Source organism: Rana temporaria, chromosome 8, assembly GCF_905171775.1.
Source record: "Rana temporaria chromosome 8, aRanTem1.1, whole genome shotgun sequence".
Lineage (NCBI taxonomy): Eukaryota > Metazoa > Chordata > Amphibia > Anura > Ranidae > Rana > Rana temporaria.
In genome coordinates, this window is record NC_053496.1 from 181,647,341 (window position 1) to 181,665,446 (window position 18,106).

Below are 18,106 nucleotides of genomic sequence, written 5' to 3' on the forward strand. Positions count from 1 at the left end.
GACGTGGATATAATTGGTCGCAGTAGCGCTTTTTTTTTTTTTAAAGCATAACCACTGAATAAACTGATTTGCTGTATCTCGAAAACTAGAGCTGATGGGGGAATCTGTGCCATTTTTTGGAATTGGTGGGTCAAATATAGCCAGGAACAGGCCCATTGGAGGTACCAAGATGTGCGATAAACGAGGGCATCGCTTCTCTGCTCCGAGGTGATCTCAGTTTTCTTAATAAACAACCACACAAAGGAATGGCTGGGAGTTACAGACAGGAAGTGATGTCGGGTGCAGAGAGTAAGTCTCTATGCACAGACAGGAAGTGATGTCAGCTACAGACAGGAAGTTCCGGGTTAGAGGTGAGTCAGGAGGAAGCAGAAAGGAGACCTTGCTGGAACTGGCATCAGAAGAGGTAATAAGATTTGTTTTGTTTTTATTAATTTATACCCAGTACCCCCCCCCCCCCCCCCCGTTATGTCCATCCTCTTCCTCCATAGTCACTGTGATGCACCATATAATAAAGTAAAAGCAAAATAATAAACCAACAATTAAAGTGGTTGTTGCACCACTTTTACCTACAGCTTTGCCTATAGCATCTCCTAAACGTGCACAGTTTAGGAGATATTCAGTCTTTGCGCTGCTACCGGCCTTCTCAGCGCATGCGCACTGAAGATCACGGCGCCGCTGGTGCCATTTTTCCCTGGGAGTCCTAAAGTTATCGCGGCCCTGGTCAATCACAGCCCCCGGAGCTGCGAACCCGGAAGTAACCCCTGCGCTGTACTCGGAGGGCCAACGCCGATCCAGGGCATTGTTCTGAGAAAAGTATTTCGAAATGAGCAATTTGTCATTTAACCACTTCAGCACCGGAAGAGATTATCCCCTTCTTGACCAGGCCATTTTTTCGGCTATACGGCACTGCGTCGCTTTAGCTGACAATTTGTGCGACGCTGTACGAAACATTTATGTTCTTCTTTTTTTTTTTTTTCCCCTACAAATAGAGCTTTCTTTTGGTGGTATTTGATCACCTTTGCGTTTTTTTTATTTTTAAACGAACAGCGATAATTTTGAAAAATTAGCAGTGAAGCGCTGCTAAAAATAGCGGCGCTTTACCGCCACGGTACCTCCCGCCCCAGTGTGAAAGGGGCCTTGCATATATTTTTGGTAAAAAAATCGCAATAGGCATGTATTGATTGGTTTGCGCAAAAGTGATCGCATCTACAAACTATGGGAAAGATTTAGGGACTTTTATTTTATTGTTTATGTTAGTAATGGCAGCGATCTGTGTGTTTTTTTTTTTTTTTTTTTTTTACGGGATTGCGGCTGACAAATCTGACCCCAAATTACACTTATTGGGAACCAGTGATATTATTTCATTGATCAGTGCTATAAAAATGCACTGATTACTTTGTAAATGACACTGGCAGGAAAGGGGTTAACACTAGGAACAATCAAGGGGTTAAGTGTGTTCCCCAGGTGTGTTCTAACTGTAGGGGGATGGGCTACCAGGGACATGACAGAGATCACTATTCCCGATCACTGGGAACAATGGATGAAACGTCCGAGATCTATCAGAACGGGGATCTGCCTTGTTTACAAAGGCAGAGCCCCCATTCTGCCTCTGTACTAGGCGATCATGGGCCCACCTGCAACTGCGCGAGGAGCAGGAGAGCCGTATAACAGCGGCTGGTAGGCAAGTGGTTAATGGTACCAGCATGTCCTGGAGTAGAAAAAATATTTAGCCAGATTCAGGTAGAGCTGCGTATGTTTAAGCGGGCGTAGCGCAGCTCATTTGCGCTACGCCGACGTAACATAGAGAGGCAAGTACAGTATTCACAAAGCACTTGCTCTCTAAGTTACGGTGGCGTAGCGTAAATGGGCTGGCGTAAGCCCGCCTAATTCAAATTAGGAAGGTAGTGGGCATGTTGTATTAAAATTAGCCGTGACCCCATGTAAATGAATTCCCGAACGAACGTCGCATGCTCAGAATCACATCGAATTTACGCCCTAAGATACGACAGGTCAATGGCAACAACGTGACGCCCAGCCCCATTCAGGTACGACGTAAAATCCAACGGCAGTTCCGACGTCCATACCCTACATGACTTAGACCAGCTATTTGGTGGTTTATCTTTACGGCGGATGTACGCCTTACGTAAACGGCGTAGCTTACTGCGACATGCCGATTCACGAAGTACATTCGTGAATCGGCATATCTAGGTAATTTACATATTCAACGCGTAAATCAATGGTAGCGCTCCTAGCGGCCAGCGTAAATATGCACCCAAGATATGACTGCGTAGGAGACTTGCGTCGGTCGTAGGAAGCCAAAATTCAGGCGTATCTTAGTACAAGAATACGGCGCATAGATACGACGGCGCATCCATGGACTTGCGCGGCGTATCATTAGATACGGCTAATTGTGACTAAAGACTGGTTAATGCTAGGCGCATTTTCCGCTTAAGTATTAATTAATTTCAATGGCCATAATAAATGATTATTCTGGCCAACGAAATTAATGCCAAAGCACTTGACACTCCCAAGCATGTAACAAAACGCTTGACGCTTCTAAAAGCATGTATCTATGAAAGCATCACTGCCGGGAAAAAAAAGGTGTGGCCAAAGCGTCGCGTGTGCATGAGGCCTAAAACACATGCGGGCCATAGGGAGGAAATTTTCAATGCTGGTTTATTACTTTGCCTTTCTCTCCATTTTAAAGTTAGGGTCCCTTTTTAAACGATAGTTACTCTGCTGGGAGGAGCCCTTGGCAACAGCTGCTTTCTATGATGATTGGTGGAGCTTTTCTCCAATCAGGAATGAGGGAGGGAAAACGGGACAGCTGGAAGGTTCTGTGAGGAGATTTAAGCTGTGAGGTGCGGACATCTTGTGCTCTGTGGTAAGGGAGGGAAAACGAGACAGCTGGAAGGTTCTGTGAGGAGATTAAAGCTGTGAGGTGCGGACATCTTGTGCTCTGTGGTAAGGGAGGGAAAACGAGACAGCTGGAAGGTTCTGTGAGGAGATTAAAGCTGTGAGGAGCGGACATCTTGTGCTTTGTGGTGAGGGAGGGAAAACGAGACAGCTGGAAGGTTCTGTGAGGAGATTAAAGCTGTGAGGAGCGGACATCTTGTGCTCTGTGGTGAGGGAGGGAAAACGAGACAGCTGGAAGGTTCTGTGAGGAGATTAAAGCTGTGAGGAGCGGACATCTTGTGCTCTGTGGTGAGGGAGGGAAAACGAGACAGCTGGAAGGTTCTGTGAGGAGATTAAAGCTGTGAGGAGCGGACATCTTGTGCTCTGTGGTGAGGGAGGGGAAAATGGGACAGCTGGAAGGTTCTATGAGGAGATTAAAGCTGTGAGGTGATAGGAGGAGCAAACATCTTGTGCTCTGTGGTGAGGGAGGGAAAACTGGACAACTGAAAGGTTCTGTGAGGAGCAGACATCTTGTGCTCCTTGATGAGGCAGGGAAAATAGGACACTTGGAAGGTTCTGTGAGGAGATTTTAGTTTTAGTCTTATGCAATTGATTTAGTTTTAGTCGACTAAATCTCCAGTACATTTTAGTTGCCTAACATTATTTTAGTCTACTAAAACTCATTTTAGTCGTCTATAAAATTGAATGGGTGTAGTTAATGTAATGCATTTCTCTACAATTTCCAAACTCATTATATACTACTGCTTGAGTGAGAAATGGAATATGGCCCAGATTCACAAAGCACTTGCGCCGACGTATCTCCAGATACGCCGCGTAAGTGCAAATATGCGGCGTCGTATCTGTGCGCCGGGCCCACAAAACTAAGATACGCCTAAAAACAGGCTTCATTCCACCGGCGTAACTTGCCTGAGCCGGCTTAGAGTGGGTGCATATTTACGCTGGACGCATTTGGCGCTCCCATTGATTTTCTATTCAAATATGCAAATGAGGGAGATACAGCGATTCACGAACAACGTGCGCCCGAGGCAGTGCGCGTAAAGTTCTACATCCGGCGTAAAATTATGCCCCAGCAGCATCCATGCAACGGGCTGCACCAGGGAACACAAGCCGGCGTATTTTACGTAGTTTATGTTGTACGTGAATATGGCTGGGCGTAGGTTACATTCATGCCGTAGGCAGTGATTCGACGTATTTTGGGGAGTAGTTCCGATGTGATTCTGAGCATGCGCACTGGGATGCGTCCACGGGACGGCGCATGCGCCGTTTGTTATACGTATCTGTCTGGCACTCGGCCCATCATTTGCATGGGGTCATGCCTCATTTGCATGGCTCACGCCCACTTCCACCTATGCCGGCTTGCGCCTAGGAAACCCAACGCAGTTTTGGGAGCAAGTGCTTTGTGAATTCTGTGCTTGCCTCTCTGCGCTGCGTCGGCGTAGCGTACAGGAGATGCGCTACGGCGGCATAAATGTGCGCCGCTGTCTGTGAATCCGGGCCTATGTTTTTAGTTATGGTATTTAGGTTTGAACATGCACTACAGACCAGTGTTAATTTTTATGTTCCTATGCAGAGGCTAGATGATTGACGCCTTGTGAAAAACTTTCCCCCCCCCCCCCCGGCGCATAAGGCGCGTCACCAGTTTTCCGAAAGTAGCCGAACTGCTAGTCGGCTCTATACAGCGCCTGCCGTATAGAGCCGGCTAATTTCGAAAAACTGGTAACGCGCCTTATGCGCCGGGGGGAAGTTTTTCACAAGGCGTCAATCATCTAGCCTCTGCATAGGAACACCTACTCCCACGGGAGTGAGAACTCGGAAGCCGGGTGGAAAATAACAATAAGACGGTATGTACAGAAAAAAAAAAAAACGGCATAGTTTAAATGTTGGAATTATGCTGAATGGAATGTTAAATACATGTTTTTAGGGTGAACCTCCGCTTTTAATGTATACTATGTTATTCCATACATATAGAGAGAGTCTTCATTTTTAAATGTTAAACTTTAGATGACCTCTCTGCCTAACGCTGGTATCTTTTTTTATAAGACGGTCACAAGTTTACTGGGTGAAAATGTATTAGGATAGTTAATTTTTCGTTTTTAAGTTCACTACAGTTGAACCTCGGATTACGAGCATAATCCGTTCCAGGAGAATGCTCGTAATCCAAAGAACTCGCATATCAAAGAGTTTCCCCATTGAAGTCAATGGAAACGAAAATAATTTGTTCCGCCTTGACTTCAATGGGATGGAATACCGAATGCGGCCAGGGGTGGGGGGGGGGGCGCCGGAGAGCCTCGGAAACGGCCGGAAAGACCCGAGGACACGTCTGCTGATCTCGGCAAACGTCGGAAAGGCTCGGAAACTGTGTCTTGCCGAAAAACAGCGATTGTCACTGCTCGGCTCCGGTGCCCCCAGTAATAAATAATCATTGTCGAGAATAAGTGATAAAACTTCTTATACAGGTGGTTTAAAAATAATTATGTGGAATATGGGAAAGTTATGTACATTTAATTAAGTTTGACAGGGTCAAAAAGGTCTGCTTGTGCCTTAATTAAAAATGTTAAAATGCATTGAATAAGAGAACACGTGTGTGTGTGTATATGTATATGTGTATGTATATATGTATATATATATATATATATATATATATATGTGTGTGTATGTGTATATATATGTATGTATATGTATGTGTGTATATATATATATATATATATATATATATATATATATATATATATATATATATATATATCTCTCTCTCAATATTAAATAAAGTAGCTTTGTGTGTATGTATGTGTCCCATTAAAATACTTGTGTAGACAGGGCCGATCCTAGGGTCACAGGCGCCTGGGTGCAGAAATATTTCTGGCACCCCCACATGGGCGTGGTCATTTTACTAACTCCTCCCCTTTACAAATGTTTCTATGGCAATGACTCAACCACAGAGATGCTCCCCCACAAAGTCTTAATTACCCTGGGATCCTTGCATGGTCTCTTAACAATAAACAAAATACAGGAAGAGAAGCAGAGTACTTTATTGGGACCTGGAGGGGGGCCTCTGTGATGGACATAGAGAGGGCTTCTGTTAGAAAGAGCCCACAGACATACTACAGACATAATACAGGAGATGGTCAGAGACTGCAGACATGATACAGGAGATGGTCAGAGACCGCAGACATAGTATAGGAGGCGGTCAGAGACTGCAGACATAATACAGGAGATGGTCAGAGACTGCAGACATAATACAGGAGATGGTCAGAGACTGCAGACATAATACAGGAGATGGTCAGAGACTGCAGACATGATACAGGAGATGGTCAGAGACCGCAGACATAGTATAGGAGGCGGTCAGAGACTGCAGACATAATACAGGAGATGGTCAGAGACTGCAGACATAATACAGGAGATGGTCAGAGACTGCAGACATAATACAGGAGATGGTCAGAGACTGCAGACATAGTGCAGGAGATGATCAGAGACTGCAGACGCAGTGCAGGAGATGATCAGAGACTGCAGACGCAGTGCAGGAGATGATCAGAGACTGCAGACGCAGTGCAGGAGATGATCAGAGACTGCAGACGCAGTGCAGGAGATGATCAGAGACTGCAGACGCAGTGCAGGAGATGATCAGAGACTGCAGACGCAGTGCAGGAGATGATCAGAGACTGCAGACGCAGTGCAGGAGATGATCAGAGACTGCAGACGCAGTGCAGGAGATGATCCGAGACTGCAGACGCAGTGCAGGAGATGATCCGAGACTGCAGACACAGTACAGGAGATGATCAGAGACTGCAGAGATAGTACAGGAGATGGTCAGAGACTGCAGACATAGTACAGGAGATTGTCAGGAGAGAAGGAGGGAGGGGAAAACTCTGCCACTTCGGCGCCCCCACCTCTGCAGGCGCCTGGGTGCAAAGCACCCTGTGCACCCTGCCTAGGATCGGCCCTGTGTGTAGAGACAGTATGGCATCCAGTCATGTTAAATCAAACCCTCCTTGTCCTGATAAGACTCCGCCAAATCAAGGATAACAGATTTACGACTTTAAGAAAATGAACTTGCAATAACCCCCACCGTATGTATTTTTTCATATATTGGTTTCACAAAAGGGTACTGTATTTACACACATAATATGTGTAAATAATGTGTGTAAACAATACGGTACCTTTTTGTGAAAAGACCTAACACAAGGTGGGGTTATTGCAAGTTCATTTTCCCATAGTCCTAAATCTGTTATCCTTGAAGTTGGTGAAGTCTTATCAGGACAAGGAGGGTTTGCTTTAACATGACTGGGTGCCATAATGTCTCTACACAAGTATTTCAATGGAACAAAACCAGTTCTAAATAATTTTAATGAACATACAGGAATTCTGGGAATGAATAAGTTTGGTTGTATGACAGGTGTCAGATTTATGGTTGGTTACATTGACGTAGATCTTGGCAACCAATCTTGTCGTACCTAATATGTTTGCATTGTAGAAAACTGTAGAAATTTGGAGCTGCATCTTGTAATACTTGGAACATTAACCTGTATGTTCCCAGCTGTTAAAGCGGGAGTTCATCCATAAGAACAAAATTTCAAAAAATCCCCTTAGATTCCTGCTCGTTTTGTCTAGGGGAATCGGCTAGTTGTGTTAAAATATGAGCTGTACTTACCCGTTTTCGAGATGCATCTTCTCCGTCGCTTCCGGGATATGGGTCTTCGGGAGCGGGCGTTCCTTCTTGATTGACAGTCTTCCGAGAGGCTTCCGACGGTCGCATCCATCGCGTCACTAGTAGCCGAAAGAAGCCGAACGTCGGTGCGGCTCTATACTGCGCCTGCGCACCGACGTTCGGCTTCTTTCGGAAAATCGTGACGCGTTGGATGCCACCGTCGGAAGCCTCTCGGAAGACTGTCAATCAAGAAGGATGCCCACTCCCGCAGCCCATACCCGGAAGTGGCGGAGAAGATGCATCGCGTAAACGGTAAGTACAGCTCATATTTTAACACAACTAGCGGATTCCCCTAGACAAAACGAGCATTAATCTAAGGGGAAAAAGTGTAATTTAGGGGTGAACCTCCGCTTTAATAAACCTGCATCACTAAGGTCCTGCCTGGTTAGATTGGTCATTAATCTACAGGAGATAAGTTAGTTGGGTGTGATGGGACTTGTAGTAGTACCGACATAGTAGATAGCCATGCTCATGTCCCAGGAGGTTATCTCCACTATGGATGACCCACATGGCAGCAGATTGAATATTCACATCAGACATTCTACAGATCTGATGGTTGTTTACTGTCCATCTTCACAAGTACAGATCACAGGACCACGTAAGTGAGGATTGACGTGGACCGTGAGTCACATGACTGAGAAGACACTGTGAGAGGATGACCCTCATGGCTGACACAGGAAGTTGTCCTAATATGGACAGCTGGGGTAATATGACTGAGAAGATGCTCAACCTCGCCCTGGAGATCATCTACCTGCTGACCCGAGAGGTAAGGAGGATTCTGGGAGGTCACATGACATCACTCCTATCTCTATTAATAAAACACAGACCTGACCGGAGAGGTGAGGAGGATTCTGGGAGGTCACATGACATCACTCTTATCTCTATTAATAAAACACAGACCTGACCGGAGAGGTGAGGAGGATTCTGGGATTCTAATATGATATTCCTATTGGTTCTCCAATACAGAGATTTTGTCCTCTGAAGTCAGGTGATCCTATGACTATCACAGTGCCTCCATGTGACTCCCTAAAACCTGAGAGACACAACATGGAGAAGCTTCTAGAAGTCACCAAGAAGATGATGGAGCTGCTGACAGGAGAGGTGAGCGGTGCTGGGAATTCTGGGACATTATCCAGTAACAGACAAGGGGTGTGTCTGGATGGTGACTGTATCATTGTGTGTGTGTGTCAGGTTCCTATAAGGTGTCAGGATGTCACTGTCAATTTCTCCATGGAGGAGTGGGAGTATTTAGAAGGACACAAGGATCTCTACAAGGACGTCATGATCCATGATCCCCTCACATCACCGGGTAAGAGGAGACTTTATTGTAAAGGAGAGAGCAGTACGGAGGGTCCACCTAGATCCCCCATCATCTGATAAACACATAGAAACAATGTATTCAGTCAGTGTGTGTGTTTCCTACAGATGGATCCAGTAATGGGAACCCACCAGAGAGATGTCCCCCTCCTCTGTATTCACAGGATTCCACACAGGAAGGTCACACCATCCCTCACCATCATCAGGTAGGTGACGAACAATCGCTGATTGGTATCATTATAAATTATCATTGTTAAAATTGATGGCATTTTTATTATACATTCAGAGTGGAAACCTGAGAGAGTCTAAAGTGAAAGATAAAGAAGAGATAATGGAGGAGGATGGGGCGATGGAGGATGAGGAGGATGGAGCGATGGAGGAGTCGGAGGTTCCAAAAGGACACAAGGATCTGTACCAGGACACCATGGTGGAGTCATCCACCGACAGAAACCCACCAGAGAGATGTCCCAGTCCTCTGTATTCCACACAGGAAGATCAAACCATCCCTCAACATCATCTGGTAGATGAGGATCTTGGACTCAGGATTATCCAGGTATGATCTTGTTTCATTATATGTCGTATTCGTTTATTGGTACTCGCTATTTTCCCTCTAATCATTTGTGTTGCTTTAGGTGGAAGACGAATTTGATATAAAAGTGGAAGAGGAGGAGGAACCTGTGAGGGGTGATCAGCAGTCTATGGAGAAGGTTGGGATGTTGGAAGAAATGAAAGAGAAGGAATCTTCTTTAGATATCGGCTCAAGTGAGTAATGAATGCAGAAAAAGATCTAGTGATCAGTTGTATAAATCTCCTCAATATAACGTCATGTTCCCAACAAATGAGAAGGAGATAAGGTACACCAGGGGTGGCAAACGCAAGGCCCGCGGGCCGAATCCGGCCTGCGAGACCTTGCCATGTGGCCCGCGCAACGGGCCAATCCGTTGCCACTGGTGATGCAACAGATCGTGACCGATCCGCGGAGCGCACCGCTGCCCCGGGCCTTAGGAAAGGCCGCGGCTTCGGCCTCGCTCCGGAGCAGTCGGCCATCTTGGTACACCCGGCTCCTATGATGGACGTCCTGGAGATCCAATCACAGGACCGTGTGATGTCCATCATAGGTGCCGCAGACTCCAGAAGGCGGTAATTACAAGCCTCCTCGACACCATGCACTAGGGAGCAGAATATGACAACACTAGTGCATGGGTGGGCGGCTCTCCTCTCCTCCTTGCTGGCTGGATGGATGCTGTGACACATGATGTCAGGTAGGTGAAGTCATTGTGTATGTCAGGTAGGTCCATGTATGTCAGGTAGGTGAGGTCCATGTATGTCAGGTAGCCCCCACCATACCCCATTCCATCTCATTCTACCCCACCCCCATCCCATCCCACTCCACCCCCACCCCATGCCATCCTATACCACCCCATCTCATCCCACTCCATCCCATCTCATCCTACCCCGATGCGGCCCCCGATGAATTTGAGTTTGCCACCCCTCCTGTACACCATATGAAAGGTCCATCTCCATTCCTCAATATAATGTCATGTTTCCAACAAATGAGAAGGAGATACTATAGCAGGGCTCAAAATTTCAAGTCCTGAGCTACTAGCCAGGTCTGAAGGGTTACTCGCCACCAGTTGCCCCACCCAACCCTTACCCTCCCCCGCTCCCAATCACGCCATCATAAATGATCTCATGAAATGACACTTAATATTTATTTTTGTAACTTAATTCTGCATAAAACATTTAACAATTTTATTAGTTTCCCTCAGCATAGACTCACCAGTGCCCATCAATGCAGCGTGACCTGTGCCCCCCCCCCCCCCCCGTTGCAGCCTTGCCGTGTCCCTTGCTGTGCCCCCCCCCGCGTTCTGTCTATTACAAGCGAGGGGTTAAGAGGAGGTGGGGCTGTGTTAGAGCAGTGAGCAGAGCGGAGACAGTTTAAATGAAAGCTGTTACAGCATGTTTTACCGCTTGGTGATCCCGCGGCTCTTTAACTCCAGTCACACTTCCACTAGGAGAACAGCTCCCAAACAACCCAGCCCACCGGCAGTGCTCGACATCCCACTCCTCGGCCAGCCTGGCTCCTCACCAGCCCTCATTTTCCACTTGCAAAATGCGATTAGGCAGGTGGAAAACCTTGAGGGCTGCTATACACCATATGAAAGAGGATGACCCTTACATCATCGATGTATCTACTCCACAGCTAAAGGGTCCATCTCCATTCCTCAATATAACGTCATGTTCCCAAAAAATGAGGAGGAGATACTGTACACCATATGAAAGGTCCATCTCAATTCTTCAATATAATGTCATGTTCCCAACAAATGAGGAGATACTGTACACCATATGACCTCTACCGTTAATTAAATTTTTCTTTACAGAATATGGTCCAGACGTTCAGTTTACACCGAAGAGACCTCTAACCTCACATCCAATCTGTAACACAGAAGATAATGGCACAACCCAACACTCTCGGGGAAGGGACCCAGTTACTGGACCTCTCTCGGTACTCCCTGATTTGAATTCACCAGATCTCTCGGTTTCTGAGAAGCCTTTGGTTGACAATCCAGGGAAGGTTACACGTCAAAGAAACAAGAAGATGCTTTCCTGTCTCCCTGGTATGAGGTCACCAGATCTCTCGGTTCCTGAGAAGCCTTCGGTTGGCAATCCAAGGAAGGTTACACGTCAAAGAAACAAGAAGATGTTTTCCTGTCTCCCTAATATGAGGTCACCAGATCTCTCGGTTTCTGAGAAGCCTTCGGTTGACAATCCAGGGAAGGTTACACGTCAAAGAAACAAGAAGATGCTTTCCTGTCTCCCTGATATGAGGTCACCAGATCTCTCGGTTCCTGAGAAGCCTTCGGTTGACAATCCAGGGAAGGTTACACGTCAAAGAAACAAGAAGATGCTTTCCTGTCTCCCTAATATGAGGTCACCAGATCTCTCGGTTCCTGAGAAGCCTTCGGTTGGCAATCCAAGGAAGGTTACACGTCAAAGAAACAAAATGTTTTCCGGTCTCCCTAATATGAGGTCACCAGATCTCTCGGTTCCTGGGAAGCCTTCGGTTGGCAATCCAGGGAAGGTAACACGTCAAAAAAACAAGAAGATGTTTTCATGTCTCCCTAATATGAGGTCACCAGATCTCTCGGTTCCTGAGAAGCCTTCGGTTGGCAATCCAAGGAAGGTTACACGTCAAAGAAACAAGATGTTTTCCTGTCTCCCTAATATGAGGTCACCAGATCTCTCGGTTCCTGAGAAGCCTTCGGTTAGCAATCCAGGGAAGGTAACACGTCAAAGAAACAAGAAGATGTTTTCCTGTCCTGAATGTAATAAATCTTTTACAACAAAAGCGTATTTCCGCATCCATAAGCGGATACACGACGGACAATGCCCATTTGTGTGCCTGGAGTGCGGGAGAGGCTTTATCTACAAGCCGTATTTCCATCGACATCAAAGATATCACAGCGAACTGAGGCCCTATCCATGTCTAGAGTGTGGGAAATCCTTCAAGGAAAAATCGGTCCTCGTCCAGCATCTGAGAATTCACAGCGGCGACAGGCCGTTTCCTTGCTCAGTGTGCGATCAGAGCTTCGTCCAGAAAGCTCATCTGAGGAGACATCTCCGAGTTCACACTGGCGAGACCCCTTTCTTGTGCAAGCAGTGCGGGAAAGGTTTTACACGGAAAGATATGCTCACTTTGCATGAGCGGGGACATGTGAATGAGCGCCCGTTTGCCTGCCCGGAGTGTGGGAATCGCTTCAAACAGCAGTTCTGTCTTGTCCGACATCAGAAGCTCCACAAGGAAAAGGGCTCGCTCTCCCGTTCTGTACTTCAGTCAAACCAAAACCTGAATTTATGAGTCACGCCAGTTGAATAGTCTTTACCTGCTCCAAGTGCGGGAAATGTTCAAAAGAGTGTACACTGTTGATAGAGACACTTTTCCTGTTTGGAGTGTGGCAGAGGCTTCTCGTGAAAAGTTCAGGCTCATGTTTTAGGTCTACGTTGGTGGGAAGCCTTTTTTCTGTTCAGAGTTTGGGAAATGTTTAATTCAAAAAGGAGAACCTCTTATTTTATAGGACAGTTTACACAAATGCGGGTTCGTATCCAATGTGCGGGAAGTGTTGCACATGAAAATGGCACCAGAGTAGTAGAGTGTCCTTTTTCTGCATCCAATGTGCAAGAAGTGGTTTAAACTCAGGGAAGTCACAACGGACAAAAAGCCTTTACGTGATCATAGTACGAGAAATGTTCAAAACTTTATAGACACCAAAGAGTTGACCATGGCGAGAAGTCCTTTTTCTGCTTGGAGTGTGGCAGATGCTTCTTCGTGAAAGTTCAAGCTTCACAGCCAAGTTGAAGGCCAACAGTGGGGAAAATAATGATTTGATCCCATGCAGATTATGTAAGTTTGCCCACTTACAATGAAATGAAGGATCTATCATTATTATGGGTGTATTTTATATGATAGAGACAGAATATCAACCAAAAACCCAGAAAAAAAACATGTACTTTTTTTTTTTTTTTTTTTTTTTTATAAATCAAGTTGCAATTCAGTGAGTAAAATAAGTATTTGATACCCAAGCAAAACGCGACTTGGTAATCGGTAGAGAAACCCTTGCTGGGAAGCACAGAGAGCAGACGTCTCTTGGAGTTGGTGATCAGGTTTGCACACATCTCAGGAGGGATTTTGGTCCACTCTTCTTTACAGATCTTCTCTAAATCCTTAAGGTTTCTTGGCTGTCCCTTATCAACTCGAAGTTTCAGCTCCCTCCATAAATTTTCTATAGGATTAAGGTCTGGAGACTGGCTAGGCCACTCCGTGAACTAAATTTGCTTCTTCTTGAGCCACTCCTTTGTTGCTGTGGCGGTATGTTTTGGGAGTGGGTCATTGTCATGCTGGATGACCCATCCATGACCCATCTTCAATGTTCTGGCTGAGGGTTCTCCTCCAAGATTTTACAATACCAGGTTTGCACACATCTCGGGTGGGATTTTGGTCCATTCTTCTTTACAGATCTTCTCTAATGGGTAGATTCAGGTAGGGGCGCGCTAATTTGTGGCGGCGTAGCCTAGCGTGTTTACACTACGCCGCCTTAAGTAAGAGAGGCAAGTACATGATTCACAAAGTACTTGCCTCCTTACTTAGGGCGGCGTAGTGTAAACGCGGCGGGCGTAAGGGCGCCTAATTCAAATGGGTTGGAGGGGGGCGTGTTTAATGGTAATGAGGCTTGACCTCACGTTTTTGACGTTACTTTGCTACTGCGCATACGCCGGGCGCCTACATTTCCCAGTGCGCATTGCGGCTAAGTACGCCGTACGGGCCTATTGATTTCGACGTGGACGTAAACGACGTAACTCCCGATTCGCGGACGACGTAAAAAATTCGAACCTCGCGGCGGGAACGGCGGCCATACTTTAACGTTGTTATTCCACCTCATAGGTGGAATAACTTTAGGCCGCCTAAGGCCTTACGGAAACGGCGTAAATCGACTGCGGCGGCCGGGCGTACGTTTGTGAATCGGCGTACAAACTCATTTACATAATCTACGCCGGCCGCAGTGGAAGCGCCACCTAGAAGCCATCCAAATTATTGCAACCTAAGATAGGACGGCGCAAGCCGTCCTATCTTAGATATGTTTAAGCGTTTCTCTGTTTGAGCATACACTTAAACATAAGTCGGCGTAGATTCTGAGTTAGGTCGACTTATCTACTGATAAGTTGGCCTAACTCTACCTCAACCTACCTATAAGTCCTTAAGGTTTCTTGGCAACTTGAAGTTTCAGCTCCCTCTATACATTTTCTCTAGGATTAAGGTCTGGAGACTGGCTAGGCCATCTTCAGTTTTCTGGCTGAGGGTTCTCATCCAAGATTTTACAATACCAGGTGTGCACACATCTCAGGAGGGATTTTGGTCCACTGTTCTTTACAGATCTTCTCTAACTCCATAAGGTTTCTTGACAACTCGAAGTTTCAGCTCCCTCCATACATTTTCTATAGGATGAAGATCTGGAGACTGGCTAGGCCACTCCATGGTCTTATCGTGCTTTTTCTTGAGAAACTCTTTTGTTGCTTTGGTGGTATGTTTTGGGTCACTTGATCCCCAATTTTTTTTTTTCTGTATCTTTTATATAAAATTACACCTATGATAAAAATTATAGAATTTTTGTGCGGTAAATGTTTAACTCAGAATGTGGATCTCCATACCGCAGAGATCGTCTCCGATGTCATTTAATAAACCATGAAGTATTTTTATTTTTTTTCTGTCTTTTTGAACAAATGATGCTAAAAGTTTTCAGTTTCTTCTGGTTGTATGTTGTCCTCTCTGGTTCTGTAATAAAAGTGTGAAATAAATCCTGTCTGTGTTCCTTCCATTTGCTTATTATTGACCTGGTCATCACTGGCTCTCTGTGCAATTCGGGGGGGATTGGGGAGGGGCAGTACATACCTTCCAAAAAAATTCCGCCCCCCGAGATGATTTAAAGGGTTTGTAAGGTTTCGTTTGTTATTTAAAAAAAAAAAAAAAAAAAGTTATACTTGCCTGCACTGGCCCCGATCCTCGTCTTCTGGGGTCCCACGGCGGCTGTCTCGGCTCCTCCCCGCAATAGCTAACCCCCTTAATGGGGAAGCCCTCTCCCAAGTGGGTTAGCTTGTGGGCGTGCTCACATGATACAGCCGGCGGCCATAGCCGCCGACTGTATCACTCGGCCCCACCCCCCGGCGCGCCATGCCGTTGGATGTGATTGACAGCAGCGTGAGCTGATGGCTACGCTGCTATCAATCCAAACACTCAAGCCAATCAACGGCCAGACTCAGTGGAGAAGAGGACGCCGGGCACGCGCACAGTAGGTGAACGGGCTCAGTTAAGTAAAACGGGGAGGCGGTCGATGTCAGGTGTTTTTTTCACATAGGATGCATGAAGGTGAAAAAACACGAACCTTTATAACCCCTTTAAAGCGGAGCTCCACCCTAAAGTGGAACTTCCAGTCATCGGCCACAATTGGCACCTTTCGGGGGGAGGAGGGACAGGGTACCTGTTCTCTTTCAGGAGTCTGGCCGTGACGTCACCGCGGGGCTCCCACATGCGCAGTAGGGTTCCCGGCGTGAAGCCGAAAAGCTACTTGCCCATTGCGGGTAAGGTAACCCAGCTTTCGGCTTCACTCCGGGAACCCTAATGCCGACAACGCTGGACTCCAGGACAGGTAAGTAGTAGATGCCGGCTTTTAATTTTATTTTTTCCCGGACCTCCTCTTTAACGTGACCGCCAATCCAGTGTCTGGCGGGTTTAGCCGCACAAATCGCTTCGGCGGCGCTTCTTTTCATTGGCTGGAATAATTTTTTGTTCTACAGCCACTGAAACCAATCGACACCGCATATACAATCGCACACTTCATAGTCAGCTGCACATACTCATAATCGGGGCTTTTTTTCTCAGAAAATAGGTACGGGAACTCAACCATGACCCCCCCCCCCCCCACACACACACACCCTTCAAACAGCATCAAATACTGGGTGTGGTCATATTTCACCAACAGGGGGAGGGCCTTAAAGGGGCATTTAATACCAGGAGTGCATTATGTGCAGGGTTGGGGGGGGGGGGGGGGTGCGCTGAATACAGGGTTCGGGGGGGGTGCGCTGAATACAGGCTCATGTTTTAGGTCTACGTTGGTGGGAAGCCTTTTTTTCCTGTTCAGAGTTTGGAAAAATCCTTAATTCAAAAAGGAGAACCTCTTATTTATAGGACAGTTTACACAAATGAGGGTTCGTATCCAATGTGCGGGAAGTGTTGCACATGAAAATGGCACCAGAGTAGTAGAGTGTCCTTTTTCTGCATCCAATGTGCAAGAAGTGGTTTACAGGGGGCACAGTTTAGGAGTGCATTATGTGCAGAGTTCAGCCTTCTTCCCCAGCTGTTTACCGCTGCATCCCCCATCCACATCTCACCCCTCTTCCCAGCCGTCTCTAGGAACTCCCCGTACACTGTAAATGGCTCCGCCTCTCTCACTTGCCGGAAGATCATCCAGTGGGTGTGTCCGCATCTGCACTGCACCCAGGGGCGGACTGACCACTCATGGGGCCCCCGGGCAATAGGAGATTATGGGGCCCCAGGCAATAGATTATGGGGCCACACACTATATACACACAGAATACACATACACAGACTGAAAAGGTACTGGAGAGGCGGGGCAGTTATTAGCTTGGGATTTTTTTTAAAACACAGATTTTTACATAGTGTCCCTGTTTTTTCTGAGGCTGGCAATCCTGATGGGGGGGCCCCCTAGTGGCATGGGGCCCTCGGGCAGTGTCCGAATGGTCAGTCTGACCCTGACTGCACCCCAGGCATCCACATCTCCCTTGTCCCCATCCTGCACTCAGTGGGAGCCACTCAGGAGACCATATTTGTGGGAGCTGCTGAGAGACAAGCTGTCACTTGTAAACACAGAAGTCAGTCTTCTGTGTTTACAAGTGATGGTGGTGAGCAGGGAGCAGAGGGACTGAGCCAGAGGTGGCGGAACTGAGTTCCACCAAGTTCCAGCTGAAAAAAAGCTTCTGACCCCCCCCCCCCCCCTCCGGTGTCACATTTTGGAACCTTTCAAGGGTGAGGGGGGTGAAGATACCTGTATAATACAGGTATTTGCACACACTTCCGAGCGTAGACCCCTGCAGAGTCTACGCCACTTCCCGTCTCCCCCTGTTTAGTGGTAAAAATGTAAGTGTAAAAAGCAAGATTTCGGTGGGTGTGACAAGATGTCCGCTTGGCGACCTCAGACTCTATGCTTAGTGGGTCTAAGTGTGGGGTGTACCAAGATGGTCATGATGGAGAGTCACTTCCGTTACAAGTTTTGACGGGTCGCCTAATCTGACGGAATATGGGCTACAGACAGGAAATGACATCATATACAGACAGGAAGTTCCGGGTGAGAGGTGAGTCGGGAGGAAGTAGAGAGGAAACCTTGCTGGAACTGGCAGCAGAGGAGGTAATAAGATATTATTTTATATTTTCACCCAGTAAACTCCCCCCCCCCCCCCCCGTCATGTCCGTCCTCTTCCTCCATAGTTACTGTGATGTCTTCTCCTATCAGGTATCCTGTTGTATGGAAGTGAACCTGTGCTGATGGGTTTGGTGATGCCATAAAGGGGAGCTCTAGCCATTTCCACCACCGCTTTGTC

At 46.8% G+C, this 18,106-nt stretch overlaps 2 protein-coding genes and 1 long non-coding RNA gene across 3 annotated transcripts in view; 2 read left to right on the top strand and 1 right to left on the bottom strand.

Annotated features, from left to right (window-relative positions):
- Nucleotides 1–18,106, bottom strand: part of LOC120910202 (gastrula zinc finger protein XlCGF26.1-like) — a 1,148,070-nt gene that overhangs the window by 330,477 nt on the left and 799,487 nt on the right. The gene's annotated exons all lie outside the window — the stretch shown is intronic.
- On the top strand, nucleotides 241–8,627 carry LOC120910280. The gene is made up of 3 exons (XR_005741485.1): nucleotides 241–403; nucleotides 8,207–8,387; nucleotides 8,588–8,627. It is a non-coding gene; the product is annotated as an uncharacterized LOC120910280 (long non-coding RNA).
- On the top strand, nucleotides 9,111–13,455 carry LOC120910031 (zinc finger protein 37-like). Its single transcript, XM_040321879.1, has 4 exons — nucleotides 9,111–9,144; nucleotides 9,225–9,491; nucleotides 9,571–9,700; nucleotides 11,320–13,455. Exons 2-4 carry the CDS (start codon nucleotides 9,270–9,272, stop codon nucleotides 12,795–12,797), a joined length of 1,830 nt encoding a protein of 609 aa, XP_040177813.1. The 5' UTR covers nucleotides 9,111–9,144; nucleotides 9,225–9,269; the 3' UTR covers nucleotides 12,798–13,455.